This window comes from Poecile atricapillus, chromosome 12 (genome assembly GCF_030490865.1).
Source record: "Poecile atricapillus isolate bPoeAtr1 chromosome 12, bPoeAtr1.hap1, whole genome shotgun sequence".
NCBI classification, from domain to species: Eukaryota; Metazoa; Chordata; class Aves; order Passeriformes; family Paridae; genus Poecile; species Poecile atricapillus.
Genome location: NC_081260.1, coordinates 14,836,473 through 14,853,734, shown reverse-complemented (window position 1 = coordinate 14,853,734; position 17,262 = coordinate 14,836,473). Strand labels below are relative to the sequence as shown.

Here is a 17,262-nt window from a genome sequence, read left to right as displayed (position 1 = left end):
CAGGAGGTGATGAATGAGCCCCAGCTGTTGGCAAGGAGAGCAGGAACTTGAGAATTTGGATGGGGATCTGGGAAAGAGGAGGAGAGCAAGGAGCAGCCTGTAGATGGGAAATGGCTCAGCAGCATCTGGGATTGAAGGCTGGGGTGGGGGAAGAGATGCTCCCAGGAGGAGCTGGTGGCTGGACACCTCTGGACACTGGGTCTTCCCTGCCTTAAATTCCTGGGAAACTGGAGGAAAATGGGAAAATGGGGATGAGACAGGACAAGGATCCAGTGAGGGCTTAAAATAGAATGGGGGAAAAAAAGGCCTGGTCATGGAGGGGCTGGGGAGGCACAAGATGTACCTGGGGGTCAGGGAGAAGGGAGATTTACTGGGACAGAATCACTGGGATGTGCAGAACAGGGATAATCTGGGAGATAAACAGGAGCTCAGGGGAAAGGGGGGTGGAGACTCCACACAAGAGTTTTCTTGGGGGGTCTGGGTGGGGGTACTGGAGGGCAGGAGTGGGCTGGGATCATCCTGGAGCTGTGTCATGGGGTGGGATCCAGGAGCTCTATGGGTGCAGCAGGGGCTCTTCCCAGTACCCACAATTATCAAGAGATCCTTACCATTCTTCACTTGGATTGCTGAGCCTTGGCCTTGGAGATGGACCACAGCTGGCTGCAAGGGAGAGCACAGGGATTGAGGATTAATGGGAAGCACTGCACCAGTCTGGGAAAATCCCCCCCAAAGCTGGGTTTTTCCATGGAAAGATTAACCCACCTGGATGTCTCTGGAGCTGGCCTTGTCTGTGGCACCTGCAAAAGGCAATTCCACATGATTGAAGAGGAAGGTTGAGTGAAAAATCCCATAAATAAAACTTCTTTTATACCAAAATAACCCTTAAACCCCCTTATAAATAACTTTTTTTACCTCAAAATAACCTTGAAGCCCCATGTAAATCACTTTTCTTACTCCATAATAACCCTTAAACCTCTGTTTTAACAGGAGGAGGAATATGGGGTGCAGGTAATATTAAAATACATGAACCAGAAATATTAAATATTCAGAAATATTCAAAAACAAATAAGAAAAATACTCATCCTACATTTCCCTAGTTTATGCACAGCATTTGTGTCCGACCATCAAAATTCTTCATTATTCAACAGGTTTCCACTAGAAGGAAAAATTCCTCAACCCATTCCCTGATCCACAGTGGGAATAAAACCTCTTGGCTGCCAAGATGCCAAGTTTCCCTCTGCAGGTCATTCACTGCCTCTCCCTTCCCTGGGAGCCAAATCCTAATTAAGGAGGAGATGCCTGTGGCAGCACAGCACGGAGCTGAGGGGCTCCTGCTGCTCCCATTTAATGGAATCCCATGGAATCCCAGAATCCCAGAAATTCAGCAAGGTTTGGGTTAGAAGGGACCTTAAAGCCCACCGAGTTCCACCCCAGCCGTGGGCAGGGACATCTTCCATGGGTTGCTCCAAGCCCTGTCCCACGTGGCCCAGGACACCCGAGCCCTGCTCCAGGCCGTGGTGCCATGGCATCCGCACGCTCCGGTGACACCTCCGGCATTCCCGCCGGGCCAGCTGGGAGCAGAGGGCACGGATGGATCCTTACCTGAGGGGCCCTGCACTCCAGGTGGTCCCTGAGGGCCTGGCGGGCCAGGGGGACCGGGTGGTCCCATGACGGTTGTGCCTGGAATCCCGGGGATGCCGGGAATGCCGGGGGGACCCTGCGGCCCGGGAGGCCCTGGTGGCCCTTGGGGACCGTTGGGCCCTGGAGGACCAGCCTTTTTACCTGGAAAACACAAGGACAGGCGTTACCTGGGGCTGTGGGGTGGGCTTGGAGCTGCAGGAAGTGGGAGGTTGGGGATGGATGGCTCCTGGCTGCAGGCAGGGATGAGGAGGAGCCGCAGGACAGCCAGGGTGGGGGTCCTACAGCTCCACAACACAAGGACAACACTGCCACCAGGGCAGGACCAGGTCACCACCCTGGGGGCTCCTTCCTGCTGGGAATCAAACGAGGCATGAGGATTCTCCAGGGCCTCTCACGGGATGGAGGCTCCAGAGGACTCTTCCCACAGCTCCGGTCACAGCTCTGCTCTCGGCATGGGGTCAGTCCTCAGGTCCCATGCCCTGGGGCTGGTCACATCCCTACAGACCCAGAATCATCCCTGGATACAGTCAGGATGCTCCCACAGCACGTTCCAACACACCCAGCCAAGGCTGGGCTGTTCTGGTCCAGAGGAACCACTCTGCAGTCACTAAGTTTGCTGGGCTTCGATGGAAAACAGGGATAATCTTTCCTACCTGTTGCACATTAGGACTGGGAGATGATCCCCATGGCTTGGTCTCCTCCAGAGGGCAGTTCAGAGCTGAGCTCCAGCTCTTCCCCAGCGTTGCTGGAGGAGCCCCTGTGCTGCTTGTGCCTCAAAATAATTCGGTATTTTGGGCTTGAGGGGCTTGGGAAGGACTAACCCCATCCAGGGGATGGAAACACTGGTGAATTGCTACAGTCACAGAATCCCAGACTGGTTTGGTTGAAAAGGACCTTAAAACCCATCCAGTGCCACCCCTGCTATGGGCAGGGACACCTTCCACCATTCCAGGCTGCTCCAAGCCTCGTCCAACCAGGCCTTGGACACTTCCAGGGATGAGGCAGCCACAGTTTCCCTGGACAACCTCTCCCAGTATTTTACCAGCCCTGTGATAAAAACCTTCTTCCCTACCATGATCCTCAAACACCTCACACATCCCAAGGAAGAGAAATTACATAACCACATCAGGAATGACTCCTACACACACAGAGTGGGATGAAACAAGCTCTGCAGGGGCAGCCTAGTCCCTGCTCACACGTTTTTTTCACGTTCCCGACAAAAATGATGTTCTTTTGATGTAGTTTTTAAAATGCCACTTTGGAACAGCTTTTCTGCCAAGGAACATAAACAGAGCAAAATCACTTCAATTGCAGCCACAAGGTCCCCAGTAGGACAGAATTAAACTCATATTTAGATGACAGCAGCAGTTGGGATATGAAATTATAGTTGTTGGAATAGTTTCTGAGTACATTCATGTACTTGTTTCTCTGCTAATATCCATCTTTGTAATGGACAGAAGAATAAGGAAAAATCCATCTGTTTTAGCACCAGAGTGGGAATCTCTGGATGGCCACTAGCCAGGAGCAAGGGCACAAGGACATCAGGGTGGGACAACTGTGGGCATAATTTAAAGGTGCAGAAAATGAAGTTAAAATAAGCAGGGGTGAGTGAAGCCACACTGGTGTCCTACAAAAAGAGAGAAAAGGCTTCAGGGGACAAATCTCCACAGCAATATTTCTCTCCAAATCAGCAGCCATGACTTCCAACCTGAGCTGGTCACAATCCAGCTTCCTCTAATCCAGTACTTCTCCTCCTCCTCGGGATGATGCTGTGCTTTGGAAATATCACCTTGAACCACGCCCGTTTTCCCTAAACCCCACCAAACTCCTCTCACTGACATCCCGCAAATCCCGGCCATCCAAGGGAGGATTGCAGAGAGTTGGGAATGCTGCTGCTGTCACTCCAGGCTTCCCTTCCCAAGAGGGATGCACATCACAGCTGGTTTAACTCATCTGCCTCCGAAATCTGCTCTGCTGCTCAGGGAGCTGCTGCTTGAGCAGTGACACCATCGCTCATCGCAGCGACACACTACTGTGCCTTTCCCTCCTCCGAGGCACTTCAACCACCTCTCTGCATGAACAAACCTCTCAAGACAAAAGATATTCCATTTATTATCTGATAGCTCCCTTATCAGGTCCCCAAGTAGGGTCCCAGCACCCAAATCCCAGCCTGCCAAGCCTTCCATGTCTGTACCCACGGGCTCCGAAACTGGGAGCAGGCAGAAGCAGGGAGCTCTCCATAACCCTCACTCATCAAACAATGAACTGGAACTCTAAAATGAATTAGATGTGACAATACCATAAAATTAAGCTGCTTTATACAGCTGTATGCAATCCAGCTCCACGAGATGCCCCTGCCCCTCTGGAATTGCTCTGCAGCCATCACTTAGTTGTTATTTGTTGGGCTGATTGAACGCGGGTTGAGCTTTGTTAGGACAAACTTCTCCAACATAAAACTTTACACTGCTTCTCGGAGTAAATACAAGTTGCTAAGTGTGGCCTGTTCCCACCTCTCAGCTGTGGCTCTGGAGTTTGCATCCAAGGATTAAAGCCATTTGATGTGCCACTGCAGTACTACAGACATGGAAAACTCAACTGCTCGGATCCTTGGACTCACTCAAACACCTGGAAGTAAATGTGGGACCCTAAGTGTGGGACCCTAAGCGTGGGACCCTAAGTGTGGGACCCTAAGTGTCCCCAGCAGTCCTACAGAAACAAGGATGGCATCAGGAACTGCCCCAAAAAGGGCTGCCTGAACAACCCAAATCCCAACAATCCACTCCAAACTGCCTGAGGAACATCACCAAATCCACAAAACCCTGAGGGCAGAACTCTCAGAAGGGGCTCCTAAAATGATAATTTGGAGGTTAACACGAGGAAAAGCGGGATGCAAAGTGTGTTCCTGCTGAGTTTGGTGGGTCTGAAGGAGAATCCAAGCTGCAGGTTGGCAGGATTGGGATGAAAGCCAAGGCTGGCAAACAGCAACAGCTCCTGGTATTTGGTACTGACTCAACTCTTCAACTGAAGAATCCTCAGGGTTACTTCTGTACAACATAATTCACTTTTTGCAGTGTTTAAGGAGGCTTTAAGGGGTGCTTGTGGGTGCTATTCCAGCCTTTCCTGGAGAGGGAAGCTGCCATTGGCTCCTCCTTGGTGTTGGCCAAAGAGAATTCACAAAGCACAGAAAGGAAAACTCAAACTTACCCTTTTTCTTGTTTTTCACTGAACTTGGACCTGCAAAGGGAAAAAAAGAGAAAAGAAAATTAGTGAAATTCAGGGATCATTTCATCAGAGAAAATCCCCATTGCCATTTTATTTTCCAAGTGGACAATGGGTGTATTTGTGGCCCATGCAGCAGCACAGGAATGGTCTCAGCTGAGAGCAGTAACCCAAATTTCAGAGCATCACAGAGTAGTTGGGATTGGAAGGGACCTTTAAAGATCATCTGGTCCAACCCCCTGCTGACTCCTTGCGAGCCAAGTTGTTTGAAAACAAGAATAAAACACTAAAAAACCACAAAAGCAAAGAATTATTCTGAACTGGCTGTTTGAAACAATGGGAACCCAAACCTCCCGAGCACAGAGAGAAAATATTTACAGTGAAGCTGAGAAATGACGGGACTTTGTGAGCAGAGGCTGAAGTGTGAAACATGTTCCACTGCTTCCCCAAGAATTCATCATGGATGGCAATGAACTGCAAAAATCCCCAAATATTCTCTTACCATTCATCAGGGAAATCCCTCTAAAACCTGGGGTTGAGCACAGCAATGACTGAAATTACCTTTAACTGAGATAAAATTACAACCAATTGAAGGTAATGAGGTTGCTTTGAGTCTGAGGGGGTGGGGAAAGGTAAATTCCTAACAGAAGAGCCTTTTCCCCATGGAGAGTTAGAGGAAAGACAGGAAAAGGACCAGAGAAATTACCCATCAACCTTACTGATGCCTTTCCAACAGGAATATTGGTTTTCCTACACTGTGCTGGTGGGTTATGGGAAAATGACAGTATTAGCTACAAAAGGCATTATCTATAAAATACATTATCTATAAACAGCGGTATCTATAATTTTTGGGAGAAATTCCTCCCCATGAGGGCCTGACACAGGGTGCCCAGGGAAGCTGTGGCTGCCCCTGGATCCCTGGAAGTGTCCAAGGCCAGGTTGGACAGGGCTTGGAGCAACTTGGGCTAGTGGAAGGTGTCCCTGCCCATGGGGATGAATGAGCTTTAAGGCCCTTCCAACCCAACCCATTCTATGATTCTGTTATCTAAATGGTAATTTCTGCTAATTCACTATTTTAAATAATATTTTTATACTATTTTTTAATAATATTCACAGCTTGGACAACACATGGATTCCTAACGATGCCATCCCAATATCCCACTAGGAAGCCACACCAGACTGTGAAACATTTTAGGCTGGACAACCAGGCTCCTGATTCTGCACTTCTGAGTCCTCATTGTAGCCACCAGCCACTGAACAACATTAGAAGAGGAAAAAAATCCCATTTAAAGATCCCAGCCCATCCCAACCCAGCGAGACGCGAGCGGCTGTGCCTCGGCAGCCCTCGGAGTCACGAGAGTTTATTTCATGTTCCATAGATCCCACCATTAGCACCAGAACCAGAGTGAAAGTACAAATAGCTGTGGCCAGCCAGACACATTTGGGCTGGCTGGATCCAATTAGCTTCAAAGATGACTGGGAGGAATGAGAACCACATGGGATGTCAATGTTCGCAGTCTATATTACAACACGCGCATCTGTTCCAGGCACGGCAGAGAGAGATGTTATGGATCTGCAAGTGGAGCTTTCGACAGACACAAAAATATTCCTGACACGAGGTGGGGGGAAAAAAAAAACCCCAGGATTATTAAGCTTGGGAGCTTCTGAGTCTCTCTGGGGTTTGCATCTGTTTGCCTCCCGAGAGCAGGGGGGGATTGTTTAATTGGAGCTGAAGCTTCTGATGGAGCAGAATTTCCCTCAGTTCTGCTCAAAACAGGAGCTACTGCTCCATTCAGGCTGAAATGGTGATAAATTACTGAGTGTAAGCTGAGAGCCATCAAAATTTCAGATCAATATTCCTCTCAGGTGCTGAGGTGCTCAGGCATAAGGCTTGAAAACTTGGCTTGATGGATGTTGTCCCAACATTAGTATGTAGAGGAGAAAAATGGTAATTAAAAAATCCTTTCTGCTAGGGTTTTCAGAGGCCAAAACTCAATATTTAAGCATTAAACTTGTTTAAAATATTTTAAAATACTTTTCAAAATATTTAAACTTGTTAAATGCAGTGGTTGGACACACACAGATCGTTATATCATTATAATATAATGGCTGCCCCGTCCCTGGAAGTGTCCAAGGCTGGGCTGGATGGGGCTTGGAGCAGCCTGGGACTGGGGAAGGTGTCCCTGTCCATGGCAAGGGAATGAGATGTGCTTTAAGATCCTTTCCACCCAAACAACTCTGGGATTCCATGATACATCTGACCCACAGGCTACCTCTTACCTGATGGTTAAATACCTACAAGTTATGCAAACCTAAGTCATTCCCACACTCTCCCCCACACTGCCAATCCCACCTCCCCATCCCATTCCTCCCATGGAGGAGCTCCAGGACTCAAAGCCTGATACACAACCCACATTTATTTACTGTAGTTTCATCCAGGCCTTGATTCCAAGGATGGCCTAAGAGAAAACTCTGTTTTTCTCCATTCCAAGACATGGATCACAGGCGTATCCACCCTGTTCCTCTGCTGTACAGGAGTATAAAAAACCAAATTACAGGATATCTTCTGCTGCTCCAGAGTCTACAGACCTGCCACCTTCATGGAGAAGGAAACTCGTTTGATTTGAAGAACTTCTGACTGATCAATGCCTCCCATACCTGATTTCAGGGCTTTGCCATGCTGCAGTTGAGGATTTATTCCAGTGCTGATTAAATATATGTTTAAACTCTGATCCCTCCTTGAAGGGGATCAGACAAGATCTCCTTGTCAGCTCTGTTCACCCCCTTGTTTAGGGGGAGGGAAGTTGGCCAGAACTGTTAATTCAGAAAAGGATTGGGAGAGCGGGACAGGCTGGATGGCTTTGAAGGATAATAAGCATGGAATGAGATTCAATCATACAAAATATACAGTCCTATAAAATATATATATATACATGGGAAATAATAAAGTGTTCTGGTGGATGCTGGAGGACACCTGCACGTGCTCAGCTGCTGCTGCTCAGCCAAACAAGGCAGAAACACAATCCTGAAATGGGAATAACTCTGAAAAACATGGGGAAATCCTGCTGCCATTTAGTGAAGGGTTGAGGAAATCCTGGGAACAATGAAGTCAATCCTGATCCTCTGATACAGAAGGATTAATTGAAATGAGAAGAGTTCCACAGAAAGGCTTCTGGGAAGGACAAGAAGTGTGCAAGTGAGCTTCCCTTGGTGGCTACCAGCACTGGGAAAGGGGTGAGAGCACCACTGGGAAAGGCTAAAGAAGGAGAAGACCCGCAGGGCTTCAAGAATAGTTCTGGCACACCCAAACTGCCCCCCAAGACCACTGAGCTGGGAATGAGAGGGCTTCCAAGGAGAAGCACAGGTCTGGAGGGGATCTTCTGGCTCAGAGTGAGCTGTCCTGTGTCACAGGACGTGGCTGGAAAGTCTCTCTGAAGTCTGCCAGTCCCTTTGGAATGTTACTTTTGGGATTACTTTTGCCTAACCACCGAAGCCATGGCTACTGAAGCTGCTGCTGGAAACATTGCAGCTACCTGATCTACTCCTACCACTGATACTCCCTTTCCCTGGATTTCCTGTAGGAAAAGCCCCTGACTCTGCTGCAGTACCTCGGAGCAGCTGAGTTCATAATCACATTCCCCCAGGAAGGATGGGAGCAGGAATGCTGCACACTGGGCTCTGGACACCCTGGCTGTGAGCAGAGCTCCAGAGCTAGACCCCTCCAAAAGCTGATTTTCCACAACTGCTGGGAAAATATAAGGGGAGGACATCAGAAAAGGAGGGAATGTCAAGACTGCAGGAGGAAAAAACTTAATGGGAAAGGCACAAGCAGGGAAGATGTCTCTATATGGTGACAAAAGACCTCAACCCAAACACAGCCACCACAAGAGGAAGGCTCCAAACCATTCCAAGCCACTCCAAACAATTCCAAGTCCCTTCTAGCAGAAGCACTTTGGGTTCAGATGCAAACATCTCCCTTGAAGCTGAGGAAAACACTTGCAAGAGATGAGCTTTTGGTCTGCAAACCCCCAACTGTGGCGCAGCCAGCAGCAGAAGACATCTCCCCTTGCTTCAGGGAGCAGGTTCCAGCCCCAGCTCCTGCAGCCCTACCATCTGCTGGATCAATGCCAAGGCCTTCAGAAAAATCCCAGATGGTGATGCAACTCAAGGATATTACATGTGACATGTTTGCTCTTAGCAAGATTAATAGAGTTGACTTTCCCCCCCCCTCCAATCTCTCTTTCTGCACGCTACACACTGCTATGATTTACTATAAATACAGAAATATCCAAAACTTCTTTAGGACATCTGCTGATATAAATAGGATATTAAAAAACCCATGCCTTCCCTTATTAGCTGTGTGTGTGGATTAACAAGAAATAGTTTAAATTCCTGCCAAACAGTTCCAACTGGTTTTATGGATGGGAACAGATCTTTGTAATTACACTGATTTTATATCAAACCTATAAAAGGTTGACCTTTATAGGAATCAGCCAAACAAAGGATACACCTAAGGAGGTGCTGAATGTGCTGGAATTCCCAGTTGCCAAGAGCAGGAAAAAGTCATGGAATGCCACAACCATGTTAAAACAGCATCATTTGAATCAGGACATGACAGCAAGTGATGTCTTTAAGGTGTTTGTTCAGTTTGGGAAAGGTACATGGCAGCAGCTGCCAGTTTTGGGTATCCATCCATGGATCCCTGGATCCCTGGATCCCTGGATCCATCCATCCATCCATCCATCCATCCATCCATCCATCCATCCATCCATCCATCCATCCACCCACCCATCCATCCATCCATCATCCATCATCCATCCATCCATCCATCCATCCATCCATCCATCCATCATCCATCCATCCATCCATCATCCATCCATCCATCATCCATCCATCCATCCATCCATCCATCCATCCATCATCCATCCATCCATCCATCCATCCATCCATCCATCCATCATCCATCCATCCATCATCCATCATCCATCCATCCATCCATCCATCCATCCATCATCCATCCATCCATCATCCATCCATCCATCCGTCCGTCCATCCATCATCCATCCATCCATCATCCATCCATCCATCATCCATCATCCATCCATCCATCCATCATCCATCCATCCATCCATCATCCATCCATCCATCCATCCATCCATCCATCCATCCATCATCCATCCATCCATCCATCCATCCATCCATCCATCCATCCATCATCCATCCATCCATCCATCCATCCATCCATCCATCCATCCATCCATCCACCCATCCCTTTGCCAACCTGTTTTCAGCATTCATTGGGAATTACTGATCCCTCTCCTATTTCCTAGCACTGAGCTACTATGGAACATCCTCAATCTTCTTCCCCAAGTGTGACGTTGATTTGGGGACATGTAAGACCAGATAATTCAACTGAGGCACCTCAAAGTTTCCATCTCCCCTCCACCCTGGGAGATGAGAGGATGGAGGTACTGAGGAATTATTCTCATCCCAGGTTACAGATTAGAGATGAAATCCTGGTGATTAAAGAGAGGTTGGCATTGTTCAGAAACACCACATCACTTCTCATTCTTTCATAAAATAAACATTAAATCATTAAGTCACAGAATCATGGAATGGCTTGGGTTGGAAAGGACCTTAAAGCCCATCCAGTCCTACCTCCTGCCATGGGCAGGGACACCTTCCACCAGCTCAGGTTGCTCCAAGCCCTGTCCAACCTGGCCTTGGACACTTCCCAGGATGGAGCAGCCACAGCTTCACTGAGAAATCCATTCCAGCCCCTCACCAACCACACAGGGAAGAATTCCTCCCATATGTCCGAAAATTGCCCCTCTTTCAGTTTGCACCCACTTCTCCTCTCTGGCTTCCTTGTTGGTCCTTTCAAACACTGGAAGTGGTGGAATGCCCACACCTGGAGGTGTCCAAGGACAGACTGGATGTGGCACTCAGTGCTCTGGGTTGGTGACAAGGTGGGGATCAGTCACAGCTTGGACTGGATGATCTTGGAGGGTTTTTCCAACCTCAAGGGCTCTGGGGTAAGCCCTACCCATCAACCAACCCCTCTATCCCTATTTGTCCAAAACCAAAGGTGGAAAAAGCAGCCCGGATGCTGTATTGCTTGAGATTCCTTGAGATACCTTGAGATTTTTTGAGATCCCTTGAGATTCAGGTGATGATGAACCTCCTGCCATCTGGGATGTCAGTTTTCCCAAGAACAAGTAACCTTCCAAACTCGGCTGCTGCCTTTCCAGCACTGATGCAGTGACATTCACTTCATTCCCCTGGCTAGGAGAAATGTAAAGCTTTTCAAATATTTTTAAATGTGGGGTTATTAATGCCAGATTCCAGTGGATTGGGGAAAGAGGGATGTTAGCTCCCAACACATGCCTAATCTAGAACATGTGGTTTCGGGGGAGGTTTGGAACCAATATGTTTTCAACATTTTCAGGAAATTTGGTCTATCCAGATGAAAGCTTCTTGGACCCTACTGAACTATCAGTCAGTGATACAAACAGTGAAACAAGAGGAATATTTTCCCTTTTCCCTGAAAAAGAAAGTGCTTCTTTACCAACTCCAGAGAGAAAGCAATGGGTCTGCTGAAGAGCAGCTTTGGGATTATTACTCTAGAATATTTAGAGAATATGATAAATGATAAATCCAGGAAAACACCCCAGAAGTAAATCTCATCCTGTGCTACTCCAGAATTCTGGTGCATCTTCCCAGGGTGGCTTTTTGATGAGGAAGGGGGATCTTCTGCTGAGAGTGAAGGAAAAGTGCTGCCCACAATTGCAGGAGCCAAGGGGTGTGAACTAGAACTAATTTCAACACATCTGAACACAGAGAATATGTTTTGTAAGGGAATGGGGAGGAATTCATGACACAAAGTAGGGGAAGGATGAAACAGCATTGTGGGATGTCCAAATCCATGGGGCAGAGCCCAGGGCATTCCAGCTTTCCTCAGCCACCACTTTTTGTTCTTTCCCTGCTTTTGTTTCAACCTTGTTTTAAAACTCCTTAAAATTCACGTGTGAACACAGCCACCCTTCAAGGTCTTAGCCTGGTTATACCTTAAACCGAGATGTTCCACAACAGCACCCCACAAACCAGCGTTCCCTCCCTGTCCTTCATCCAGGGGGATCTTGCTCCTGTGCCATTCCCAGAGTCACCAGAGGGCCATCCCAGCCCGCTCCACCTGCACAACACAAGCCCTGGACTTCAGGAGCCTTTGCTTTGTGTCTCCCTGTCCCCTTGTGGAGCGAGAGGCTGCTGAGTCCCCAGAAATGGCTTGGGGACAGTGACACTCGTCACCCCCCAGCCCTGTGCTGGACTGCCCCAGCCCAAAGCCGGACTCCTCCAGCCCGGCAGATCAAGGACAGTTTGCAGCTCATTTTGGGCTCTTCTGAGGCACTCCCTTGGCTCCATCTAATTTTTGAGGCAATTCTTCATCTCTTTGATGCACTTTTCATGTGTCTCCCGGGGAAGTGTCCTGCACTGAGGTCACTCCTGGGGCTGCTTGGCCACAGGGTGTGAGAAGAGCTCGTGCCTCGGCACCAAGGGCTGGGAATCATCTCTCACGTGGTGGCTGAAGGATGAGAGTGGCCTTTGCTGCCTCCCTGCTCCTCTCCTCGCATTCCACCAAAGGACAAACCTCCATCCATGTGTCATCCAGATGAGCAGATGCTGCTCCAGGAGCTCCAAGGATCAGTAGCCTGCTCCCTCCCCATTCCTCTGATCCCAAACACCAGCCCCCAGTTCAAGCTCATCGGGCTGAAAACAAATGGAGGGAAGTCACAGCTCATCCCTGGAATCCCTGGAGAGACACGAGATGCCAGAGAGCCACAATCTCTCATCTCAAACAGCTTCAGACCACGTAAGATCTCATCAGGAACAGGGCTTTCTTTGCTTTTGAGAGTTTTTTTCTCCTGCCAGTACTCAGAGATTTTTGCTTGGCTTGACAAAACCCAGGATTCGTTGGGGAATCATTTGGTGAAGCTCCTAGGGACAGTTAAACTCAAAAATTTACACATAACACCAATAGTGGCAGTAGGTTGTGACGTAGTTTATCCTCATCTTTAATCATATTCAAGTGAAAGAAAATCTGCTTACTGCAGATGATCAGAATGGAAGTGTTAACAGGAGACAGACCTAAGGGACAGCCACTCATCAACCTGATTTTTGCTCCAGGTAAAGGTGCTGGGGGGAGCAACCCCCCAGCTGGGAAGGACAAAAGCAGCAGGATGAATTAGTTGTGCTCATGCATTCCACAGGTTTTTCCACCTTCAGAAGGATGATGGGACTCAAAGGGCAGCAGGTGCTGGAGCAGGTAGAGCCCCACCAGCCCTGTGTATCTCCTTCCTAAGGGCTTTTTGGCATCAGGAAAAATACAGGTGCAGGATTGTAGGAGAACCAGGGTGGAAGAGCACCTGTCCTTTAGAGGTCTGTCACCCCTGCTGTTGTCACCTCTGTCACAGTGACCATCCAGGAGCAGAGGCTGTCTCCATCCTACAAGCTCGACTCTGCTCTCCAAAAGCCAGAGCTTGGCTAAAAATCCCTCCTCACTCCCTTGAGTGAGGCAGATGTGTTCCTGCTCACTGCAATGGGAATTTCCAAGGTTTTACAGGAGACAAGGAACAACCAAGGTGATTTCCCTCCTCCATCCCATCCAGATCCACTGCAGGATCAATGGCAAGGCACCAGGAAAGGCTGCTGGTACCAGAAGGCTCTGAATAAACAGCACCAGTCTCTGAGTAGGTGCAAGAACACCATAGCACAAATGTGGTCACGAGCAAAGACAAAATCCTGCTCCCAATTAACTCCAGAGCCACTGTTGCTGGCAAAATCCTCTTGTGCTGCTTCCTCAGAAACACAAAAAGCCAATCAAACAGGAATCTCCACCCTCCTCAGCTACGCTCCCACATCACCAGTCCCAGCCAAGTTCCTGGGGTTCACACCAGAACCTGTGGCCATCATATTTCATTTTCCACCCTCTGGCTGGCTCTGGAAGGAGGATGTGATGTGCCTTTTGTTCCCCTTCAGGCATTTCAGTTGGATTCCAAGTGCAGAGCTGACAAACAACATTCCCAGTTCTAATTCGAGGATCCCAAGGCTTTTTTTGGCTGCTGGCTGGAGTCACCAGGCTGATTTTCTATCCACCACTGCACCCTCTTGCTTCCTTTATCAATCCCACATATTTAAATCCAACAATTTGAAGCGTAGCGTTACAGCTGTGCTTTTATTTTGTTTGTTTTATTCGGTTGTTGCCTAACACAAAACACTCTGACATTTTCAGTCACATCCCACTAAGATAAACAACGAACATATGTCATGAATTCCAGCAGAAATGATTCCCAAGTGGGGCAGCAGAAAGGTTTGAAGTGGGAGTACGAGAGGCTCTCCTGAATTGTTTGCTGGATGTCTGAAATGAGCTCTTCCCGTGGTTATCCATAAGGAATCGAGGGCAGGTGGAAGGAAACCTCTCTGACTGTCTCATCCCTGCAGAACTTGATGAGTTTTTCCTCCTCCCATCCATAATCCTGCCTAATTGGATGGAAAACCTCCATGGCATTGAGCAGCTTCCTGAGAACTGGTGGATTAATTACATGGGAAAACACGGGGTCTATATCCAAGGATCTACCTGTGTGCATCCACAGGTACTTCCAGCTGGACGAATCTGAAAAGAGGGAAAAAGAAGGGAAAAAAAAAGGGGAAGAAGCAGGAAAAATAATGAAACCTAAGAGAGACCCCATTGCTCTTGTGAGGATTGGATTAATTTGATAAGGGGGGAAAAAGAAGGGAAAAAAGTGGGAAAAAAGGAAACCCAGGAGAGACTCTACCACTCTTGGGAAGCTCAAGTGAAATTCCTGCAGCAGCTGGGACACAGGGAATGCTGCCTGGCTCAGCCAACCCTTGCATTTAGCCATTGAAAGCAATTAAGGCACTTCCCCAAATCCTGCTGGAATTAGTGGGATCAGATATGACTCCAACAATGTCTCCATACATCACGGCCAACAAAGCCCTCATGAAAACATTCAACCCCAGCCTCATTCACAGCTTTTTCCCCAAGGAATTCCTCACTGGAGCTCTGCAGCTCTGGGCTGGTGCAGCTGCTCTGTGACAGCCCAGAGGGTTGCAGTGAGTGCCCAGAGAGGGCACAGTGAGGACAATCACAACTGCCACCACCAGAGCAGCAGCTCCAGGTTTGGCTGTTGGAAGGAACCTCTGGAGATCATCCAGTCCTAGGCAGGGTCACCCTTTGGAGCAGGTGACACAGGAACACGTCCATGTGGGTTTGAGATGTCTCCAGAGAGGGAGGCCCCACACCCTCCCTGGGAAGCTGCTCCAGGGCTCTGCTCCCTCCATGGAAAGCAGCTGTTCCTCGTGTTGAGGTGGAACTCCTTGTGTTGTAGTTTATAGGCACTGCCCCTTGTTCTGGAGACTGGCACCATCCTCTGACACCCTCTGGAGATATTTGTATGGATTATGAGATCCCCTCAGCCCTGCCATGACCCCCCAGACAGAAAAACAAGCTTCATCCCAAAATCTGCAGGAGGAGGATCCCTGTGGTGGCAGGGGCAGGACCTGAGCGGGAGCTCAGGTGGGGAAGGTGGACCTGATCCAGTTCCACAACAATTCCTGCACTTGGAGCAACCAGACGGGCCTGGAGCATGTGCTGAGCCTGCAGAACATCCCTGGCTGAGGGTTTATTCACCGAAATCAAAGCTCAGCTGCAAATCCGCCAGCAGGGAGACAATGGAGCCTCTCATGCTGCGGGAGGGGAGCAGCAGCTTCCAGAGGAGTCCGGCATTTCCAGCGCTCGGTGCAGCTCAGCTGCACTCACAGCTCAGCTGCAGCCACATTCCTGCCCCTCTGGAACATCTGTTCTCCTCTCATTACTGCTGGCCCTGTTTTGTAACACAAGGAACCCTGTGAGATTCCTGCAGCTCAGTGTTTGACCCGGGGCGTTCTGAAAAGCCCCGGGTCTCAGGAGCGGAATTCAGACGGAATCACCAGTCACTTCCAATAACGTCGCTCGCTGCTCAAAGTGCAGCTGGAAAAGGAGCTCTGGTCAGGTTTGAGCACAGCCCCCAGGAGATCAGAATCCACCCACAAGTGCAGTCAGGGCGAGTGTCTGAAAGTGCCACCGGGGTGACAATGGCCAGAGAATTCCTGCTCATCCTCAGCAACTCCCAATCTCCCAGTGGCCACCCCATGGCCTCATCCCAGCCAGGGAAGGACAAACACCCCCAGAGCAGCTCCAGGGATGGACCAGATCAGCAGCACCTCATCACAGCTTCGTAAACATCAAATAACGAAGCTGAGTTCCTTCTGGAACAACCCAGATCCCAACTGGAAGTGCTGCTGAAGAAGCCAGGGGGCAAAGGGAGGTTGTGGCTGGGTCAGGACACACTGACCATCATTCCACTGTGATCCTGTGAGATGGGACGATTCCTCACCCCAGACACCGCACAACTGGGCTTGGGCCTCTCCCAGCTCTTCCAGTTTAACATCCAACTGGGACAGAACACAAAGCAGAGCTGAGTGAGGAATTCTGGACTTCAGCAGTTGGAGAGTCACGGAATCATAAACTGCTTTGGTTGAAGCTCTTCCCATCCCACCCCCTGCCATGGGCAGGGACAATTCCCACTATCCCAGGTTGCTCCAAGCCCTGTCCGAGCTGGCCTTGGACACTTCCAGGAGTTTCTCTGCACCACCTGTGCCAGAGCTGGAACCAGCACCTAAACACCACTCTGGGTTTTTAGGGACAAGACCTTAAACAGATCCCTGCTCTCATAAGCCTGGGAATAACATGGAGATAGGGATATGTAAAGAAGCAGCAGCCTTAATTCTGTAACAGTAATAACAAATACTGACAGCAACACCCCAGGAAAGGGATGAGTTTATCCCCAAAAACAACACATTATTTCCAATTTCTCCCATTTAGGGGGAAATCATAGAGAAATTCTGAGGGAAATCAGTAAGAACAAGCACTTTGTGGTGAGCCTTTCCTTCTGGGAGCGTCTCCCTTGCTCCAGGATCCAGGAAATGTCCAGTATTTACTGCGTGCTCATCACCATGGTTTCGGAGCACAATAAGGCTCTATCGCCCTGCATCCATCTGTGTTTCTGGGAATGCTGGGGCTCTGGGAATTGCACTGGGCTGACACAAAGGCACCCATTGTTCTGGAGGCAGAGGGACGAACCTGCCCTTTCCACAGGAGAGGAAACCGGCAGGAAAAGTTGCTATTGTGAGCTGGATATTAAAAAAAAAAAAAAAAGTGGAAAAAAAGCCCTATTGCATGGTCAGTGCTGCTGGGTCAGGAAAGGGGGATGGCTGGGACAGGGCACCTGTGGGATTGGGGGCTGCCTGGGGGGAGTGAGGCACCCTCAGCCAGGCTGGCATCAG

General features: G+C 49.0%; 1 protein-coding gene across 6 annotated transcripts in view; it reads right to left on the bottom strand.

The window, feature by feature from the left end:
• EDA (ectodysplasin A) overlaps positions 1–17,262 on the bottom strand; it is a 61,598-nt gene that overhangs the window by 4,393 nt on the left and 39,943 nt on the right. For all 6 annotated transcript variants that reach the window (XM_058848157.1, XM_058848158.1, XM_058848162.1 and 3 more), the window contains exons 3-6: positions 4,846–4,875; positions 1,603–1,782; positions 763–797; positions 609–660 (exon numbers count right to left, since the gene is read on the bottom strand). In XM_058848157.1, coding sequence (XP_058704140.1) covers positions 609–660; positions 763–797; positions 1,603–1,782; positions 4,846–4,875 — 297 coding nt within the window. The remainder of the gene's footprint in view (positions 1–608; positions 661–762; positions 798–1,602; positions 1,783–4,845; positions 4,876–17,262) is intronic.